This window comes from Staurois parvus, unplaced genomic scaffold (assembly GCF_062004578.1).
Source record: "Staurois parvus isolate SC_StPar_1 unplaced genomic scaffold, SC_StPar_1.0 ptg002003l, whole genome shotgun sequence".
Taxonomy (NCBI): domain Eukaryota; kingdom Metazoa; phylum Chordata; class Amphibia; order Anura; family Ranidae; genus Staurois; species Staurois parvus.
In genome coordinates, this window is record NW_028319799.1 from 21,491 (window position 1) to 29,601 (window position 8,111).

An 8,111-nucleotide genomic window follows, 5' to 3' on the forward strand; every position below is an offset into this window, starting at 1 on the left:
TGGGATGGCCGGACAGCTTGCCTATTGCTCTTTTCAGCGTTAGATACACACCAAGGGGAAGTCATGGGTTGTCTCCCTATGAGATTTTGTTTGGGTCCGCCCCTAGACTGGGTACCTACTATCCTCAACAATTACAGTTGCAGTCTGACTCATTGACAAAGTATGTGATATCTTTGGCACGTGTGTTGACTAATATCCATGCGCAAGTTTTCTCCTCCATTCCAGATCCTGAGGCGGACACTGGAACGCACACTTTGCAACCTGGAGACTGGGTCTTGGTCAAGAAGTTTCTGCGGAAACATACATTGGAACCCAGATATGACGGTCCCTTCCAGGTGCTTCTGGTGACGGCCACCTCAGTGAAGCTAGAAGGAAAGAGTACCTGGATCCACGCCTCTCACTGCAAGAAAGTTGCACCCCCAGAAGACAACTAGAACATGAGACTATACACATATATCCTTTTGTATGTGCTTTCGGGAATGGGTAGGGGACAAAGAGTGGCAATCACAAGGGAAGGTGGGACACCCGAACAGAGTGGCCTGATAACATTTTGGTACAATTCTTCCAACACCCGTGTGGCCACTTTTGTCTTTGACTTCTGCTTCATAGCGCCTTGTCCGAAACAACCTTGGCAGTGTACTACGTATCAGGATCACTCCAGTAGTATATATATATGTGTGACGGATGACTATTGGGGAGACAAATGCAGATACTGGGGCTCAGTAGGATGGAATACGGGGCCTGACTGGGGGTATAAACCGCTAAGTGCCTTAAACCGCAAAGATAAAAATGGGAAGAGCCTAATTGATAGATTGACTATATTTAAAAAAGGCACATGTTCATATGAAAACCCAACAGGGAGAACTATGCCACTCACCCTCACCATAGAGAACCCCAGCCCAGGAGATGAGGGGCTTTACTGGTTGGGATACTGGGGACATGGGGGAGTGATGGGACAATTCTGGATAAGGGATATGTATAGATCAAACCGATGGAAATCTTTCAGAGATACTGCTCCCACCTATAACCCACTTATGCCAAAGATCAAAACGTTGGCAGAGATGGTGGCCATAGCAAACCCTACATACAAAGATACTATAGCAGTAGAAACCGGCCTCTCAGACACTAATCTGTGGTTAGAATGGATGAGATACAATGCAAACTCGCATAATAAGTCCAACTGCTATGTGTGTGGGCATGCCAGACCACATCTGGGGACGGTGCCACTAACCCTACCAGATTCCATAGAGGAGTGTGTCTTAAGCCTGTATACTAACATCTCTACGAACCAGTCTTTATGTGAGGACTGGAAGAAGCGTTACCCCTTAATCCAAGGAGACGAAAAGGCCCCAAATGGTTTAACCATATATCCCGGTAATTATACCTGCTATGCCAACTATGAGGGAGGAGGAAGGTTTCTTGGGAACTTCACAAAGGGATTCTGTGCTGCTTATAGTACAGCCCGGTCAGATCTCACCCAGAACCAGGTCATGTCATTGGGGGATATATTCTGGATCTGTGGTGATCAGAAGATTAGGACCCGACTGATGGGGAAATGGAGAGGGGAATGTACCCTTGCCAATGCCATAATGCCATTGCACATCCTCTCAGATCCATTACTTAAGGGGCCGCCTAACCCCCTCCATGCAACCAAGCACAAACGAAGTGCCCCACAAGGGAGTTTTGACCCCCATGTCTATATAGATGCGATAGGAGTCCCAAGGGGGGTACCCGATGAATTCAAGGCCAGAGACCAGGTGGCCGCGGGATTTGAATCCCTATTCCTCTTCATCACTGAGAACAAGAATGTAGATTGGATAAACTACATCTACTATAATCAACAACGATTTGTAAACTACACACGAGATGCCTTAAAGGGGATAGCAGAGCAGTTGGAGGCTACTTCTAACATGGTCTTTCAAAATCGTATGACACTTGATATGTTATTAGCTGAAAAAGGGGGGGGTCTGTAAAATGATACCAAAGACCATGACCTGCTGTACGTATATCCCAGATAACACAGGCCCAAATGGGAAGGTGACACTGGCCATCAAGAGGTTGGAGGACCTGTCAAATGAGCTTAAGGAAAACTCAGGTATTACACATCCCTGGGATCAGTGGTTTGGATGGCTGAGTGGCTGGCAGAAAGCCCTCGCCCACGCAGGGGTGGTTATCCTGGGTATTATCATTCTAATGGCAATAGTCGCCTGCTGTGTGATCCCTTGCATTAAGAGGCTAATAGGGAAAGCTGTGAACGAGATCACCCCTACATTCCTGAACTATAACAATGTTGAACTCCCCCGTGAAGAAAAGGAATCCTATACTCCCTTACAGACTGTGGCCCCTGATCATCATATTTCAGACTTATAAAAAAAAAAAAAAGGGGAATGCTACAAATTTCCCCCCCCTAACAGACAACTATAAACAGGGAAAGACAGTGCCTGACTGTGGCCTTCTCAGGACGTATCGAGACTCTAGGGATGGATTAGCCACTCAGGGGCTCTATATGCGTCTTAAAAGAGTTCCAGAGGGAGGGCCACCAGGCAGTTAGGACATCTGAAGACATAGGGACAGTCAGGAATAAAATAGCCATTTTAAGGGGGGATTGTAGTGGATTGTGATAGACAGTCCACGTTTTATTAGATGATCAGTAAAATGACAATTTTATAGTCTTGCTACTGTCTGTATCTTGCTCTTTAAATTCCTTACTCTCTTAAGTAAACAATCAGATATAGGGTGACGGAACAATGATGATAATTAAGATGGCGCCTTCATCCGGAGTCTCACCCTTGGTGACTCATTAGGAGAAAAGTATCTTTTAATGTAAACAACCCCCATAAAAGGGAATGAGTCTCTTTGGGGACAATGATTGGAAGATATCAACACGGATGGACGAACACGCAGAAACCCAGTGGACTTTTCACCCAATCAATGTATATGCTTTGCCTGCATCATAAGCCCTATAAATGATACTGTTAGTTCCTCAATAAAACAGAATTTTAGGAAGTTGGCAAACTGCGAAGTGTCAGTGTCTTACTTCCACGTGCACGTATTCTCATATTAATTTGGCTCACTGGTAGATCACGGTAAATGGTCTGTAAGTGACCGAGTCCAAGACAATCCTATAAGCCCTCCACTTCTTCTGGACTCGAGCATACCTGGCAGGTCTTCCAAGTTTGTAGAGAAGCCCACCTCACCATCTAAAGATGGGGTTGTCTTCTGGGTGTGGAACAACCAGAAGCCCACCTCCCCATGTAAAGATGGGGGGTTGTCTTCTGGGAGTGGAACTTCAGCTATCTCACACCTAAGTCAAGTGGGGTTCAGAGTAGGTTCCTCTGACCGGGGAACTCTCTCAGCCAAAGAAAAGCAATCAGAAATGTAACCTTTCGAGTCGAAAGGATTCAAACAGAAATTTCTGCAACACAGAAAGTGTCAAGTGGAAGTCTCACGGAGTTGGTGGAATCCCAACTGGCCTTGACGCCTTGCAATTAATGTCAAGCAACCAATCTGCAAAAAAAGCTGACAATGGAGCCTTGACCAAACTTGAGGCCAGTCCCAGATAAACTCCAGATTGGGAAAAAAGTCTAGTTGAGACCCCCGACAAGCTTGCAGGGAGAAAACTCACACCGAACACAATTATTTCCAAGATCTGTGGCAAATCTTCCTTGAAGGCACCTTCCAAGTCTTCTGTAGAGTGGGCTTCAGTCTCAAAGAACGCCGGCTGTAACAGCCACGGCACTAAACCAACAACTATAGAAAAAAGGAAGAGTGAACCTTACATCAGAAGGTCTGGATGATCCAGAAGATCCAAGGTTTGACCTCCAAGGAGTGCCTAGTTCTCCTGTTTGGTTCAGAGTGATAGATCAGAGATCAGAGCTCCTGGTTTTCTGCATCATGAAAAACATTACCAAACATGATTGATTACATCTAGGTAACAAAAGTACCGACACTTGGGGGTTCCAGGACAATGACGCACCAACAATGACTGACGGTCCCAGGACAATGACGCACCAACAATGACTGACACTTGGTGGTTCCAGGACAATGACTCACCAACAATAACTGACACTTGGGGGTTCCAGGACAATGACACACCAACAATAACTGACACTTGGGGGTTCCAGGACAATGACACACCAACAATAACTGACACTTGGAGGTTCCAGGACAATGACGCACCAATGACTGACACTTGGTCCCAGGACAATGACGCACCAACAATAACTGACACTTGGGGGTCCCAGGACAATGACACGCCAACAATAACTGACACTTGGGGGTCCCAGGACAATGACGCACCAACAACTGACACTTGGGGGTGCTGGGACATGAACAGTAACCTACGTTTGGGGGTTCCAGAACAATGGCGTCCTGACGACAACCGACATTTGGATGTCCCGGGAGAATGATGTATGAACAGTAACCAATGCAGTGGTCCCAAAACAGTGACACCCTGACAGAAAACAACACTTGGGGGGGTCCTGGGAGAACGATGCATCTACAGTAACCAATGTTTGGGGGACCTAGGACAATGACACAAACAGTAGCCAGCACTTTTTTCATTGTCCCAGGACCCCCAAGTGTTGGTCACTGTCTGTATGTCATTGTCCCAGGACCCCCAAGTGTTGGTCATTGTCTGTATCATTGTCCCAGGACCCCCAAGTGTTGGTCATTGTCTGTATCATTGTCCCAGGACCCCCAAGCATTGGTCACTGTATGTCATTGTCCCAGGACCCCCAAGCGTTGGTCATTGTATCATTGTCCCAGGACCCCCTAGTGTTGGTCACTGTTTGTATGTCATTGTCCCAGGACCCCCAAGCGTTGGTCATTGTATGTCATTGTCCCAGGACCCCCAAGTGTTAGTCATGTATCATTGTCCCAGGTCCCCCAAGCGTTGGTCATTGTCTGTATCGTTGTCCCAGGACCCCCAAGCTTTGGTCACTGTCTGTATGTCATTGTCCCAGGTCCCCCAAGCGTTGGTCATTGTATCATTGTCCCAAGACCCCCAAGCGCTGGTCATTGTATCATTGTCCCAGGACCCCCTAGTGTTGGTCACTGTATGTCATTGTCCCAGGACCCCCAAGCGCTGGTCATTGTATCATTGTCCCAGGACCCCCTAGTGTTGGTCACTGTCTGCATGTCATTGTCCCAGGTCCCCCAAGCGTTGGTCATTGTATCATTGTCCCAGGACCCCCTAGTGTTGGTCACTGTTTGTATGTCATTGTCCCAGGACCCCCAAGCTTTGGTCACTGTCTGTATGTCATTGTCCCAGGTCCCCCAAGTGTTGGTCATTGTATCATTGTCCCAGGACCCCCTAGTGTTGGTCACTGTATGTCATTGTCCCAGGACCCCATAGTGTTGGTCACAGTCTGTATGTCATTGTCCCAGGACCCCCAAGCATTGGTCACTGTATGTCATTGTCCCAGGACCCCCAAGCGGTCACTTTATGTAATTGTCCCAGGTCCCCCAAGTGTTGGTCATTGTCCCAGGACCCCCTAGTGTTGGTCACTGTCTGTATGTCATTGTCCCAGGACCCCCAAGCGTTGGTCATTGTCTGTATGTCATTGTCCCAGGACCCCCAAGCGTTGGTCATTGTCTGTATGTCATTGTGTCAGGACCCCCAAGCGTTGGTCATTGTCTGTATGTCATTGTCCCAGGACCCCCAAGCGTTGGTCATTGTCTGTATCATTGTCCCAGGACCCCCAAGTGTTGGTCATTGTCTGTATCATTGTCCTGGGACCTCTGACAGTAACCAACACTTGCGTTTCCTGGGACAAAGATGTACAGAAAGTAACCAAAACCTAAGGGCCCCGGGGACAATGATGTCCAGACAGTGACCAACATTTGGGGGCCCCAGGCCAATATTTCACCGTCAGTGACAAACAGATGGGGGTTCTGGGACGCTGAAGATCCCCAGCTTGGGTTTCTTACGTATATGCCAGGAAATGTGCTCCAGAATTTTCATACAAAACCTCAACGGCTCCATACCTTCTACAGCCTGCTCACCTGCTGCTGCAGTTCACACATTTAGCCAGAAGATGGCGCCCAGACCTTCTGTTCTTGGTGGTGTGTTCCCAGCCGCTTGGAGTCTTCTGGCTGCCGGTTGGGGTCAGTGGAAATTTTTCATAAAGCCTTCTATCAGTTTCCGAAGGTCGGATGGAAGATTTATATGGCGTTGGATGGAGTCCATAGTCCTGGATTGTCTGTGCGGTTCCAGAGGCACTCCGCCTGCTTATCGTCCTTCCTTTCTGCCCTTACACTCGGTCCCGGGGGGGGTTGTTCGGTGTGTTCGGGAATTGTTTTGGCCCGATTGGCTTGGACGATTTTCATGGAAAATACCTTTTTGGGACTCGAGGTCGGCCCCAACCCTCCGGGCAATGTAGTGTCCCCCCGACTAATACGGCACAAGTCTCGGGAATAACAACCTATATATAGTTTTCTCTTCATTTCCTGTCTCGGGAAGACAACAGGAAGTGAGAGGTCATCTCTCCAACGTGCTTCGTGTGAAGGTTCCCTGAGCTTAGTGTCATGGAATGGACCCCTGAGGGGTGAAGGTTCCCCGAGCTTAGTGTCATGGAATGGACCCCTGAGGGGTGAAGGTTCCCCAAGCTTAGTGTCATGGAATGGACCCTTGAGGGGTGAAGGTTCCCTGAGCTTAGTGTCATGGAATGGACCCCTGAGGGGTGAAGGTTCCCCGAGCTTAGTGTCATGGAATGGACCCCTGAGGGGTGAAGGTTCCCTGAGCTTAGTGTCATGGAATGGACCCCTGAGGGGTGAAGGTTCGTGTGAAGGTTCCCCGAGCTTAGTGTCATGGAATGGACCCTTGAGGGGTGAAGGTTCCCTGAGCTTAGTGTCATGGAATGAACCTCTGAGGGGTGAAGGTTCCCCAAGCTTAGTGTCATGGAATGGACCCCTGAGGGGTGAAGGTTCGTGTGAAGGTTCCCCGAGCTCAGTGTCATGGAATGGACCCCTGAGGGGTGAAGGTTCCCCGAGCTTAGTGTCATGGAATGGACCCCTGAGGGGTGAAGGTTCCCCAAGCTTAGTGTCATGGAATGGACCCCTGAGGGGTGAAGGTTCCCCAAGCTTAGTGTCATGGAATGGACCCCTGAGGGGTGAAGGTTCCCCAAGCTTAGTGTCATGGAATGAACCCCTGAGGGGTGAAGGTTCGTGTGAAGGTTCCCCGAGCTTAGTGTCATGGAATGGACCCCTGAGGGGTGAAGGTTCCCCGAGCTTAGTGTCATAGAATGGACCCCTGAGGGGTGAAGGTTTGTGTGAAGGTTCCCCGAGCTTAGTGTCATGGAATGGACCCCTGAGGGGTGAAGGTTCCCCGAGCTTAGTGTCATGGAATGGACCCCTGAGGGGTGAAGGTTCCCCGAGCTTAGTGTCATGGAATGGACCCCTGAGGGGTGAAGGTTTGTGTGAAGGTTCCCCGAGCTTAGTGTCATGGAATGGCCCCCTGAGGGGTGAAGGTTCCCCGAGCTTAGTGTCATGGAATGGACCCCTGAGGGGTGAAGGTTCCCCGAGCTTAGTGTCATAGAATGGACCCCTGAGGGGTGAAGGTTCCCCGAGCTTAGTGTCATGGAATGGACCCCTGAGGGGTGAAGGTTCCCCGAGCTTAGTGTCATGGAATGGCCCCCTGAGGGGTGAAGGTTCCCCGAGCTTAGTGTCAAAGAATGGACTCCTGAGGGGTAAAGGTTCGTGTGAAGATTCCCCGAGCTTAGTGTCATGGAATGGACCCCTGAGGGGTGAAGGTTCCCCGAGCTTAGTGTCATGGAATGGACCCCTGAGGGGGAATCTCCCCAGCGGGGACAGAGACAGCCAAAAAACCTGACCAGGCATTGCCTTCAGATATACATTTCAGAGCTGCCCCTGCAACCATCTCATTCCACCACTAGATGTCCTCAGGCCACCATCACTCAACCCAGGAGACTGAGGACATACAGTGAGTGCAGGGTGTCATGGAATGGCCTCCTGGGGGGGGTCATGGAATGGCCTTCTGAAGAAGGGTGTCATTTAATGGCCTTCTGAGAAGTGTCATGGGGTGTCGGGTGGGGGGGGGGGGTGTCATGGAATGGCCTCCTGAGGAAGGGGGGGGGTGTCATGGAATGGCC

General features: G+C 49.5%; 1 protein-coding gene across 1 annotated transcript; it reads left to right on the forward strand.

The window, feature by feature from the left end:
• The first annotated feature begins 437 nt into the window (after positions 1–437).
• On the forward strand, positions 438–3,015 carry LOC149433054 (uncharacterized). Its single transcript, XM_089664704.1, has one exon. The coding sequence runs from the start codon at positions 438–440 to the stop codon at positions 1,971–1,973; it is 1,536 nt and encodes a 511-aa protein (XP_089520830.1). The 3' UTR covers positions 1,974–3,015.
• The last annotated feature ends 5,096 nt before the right edge of the window (positions 3,016–8,111 follow it).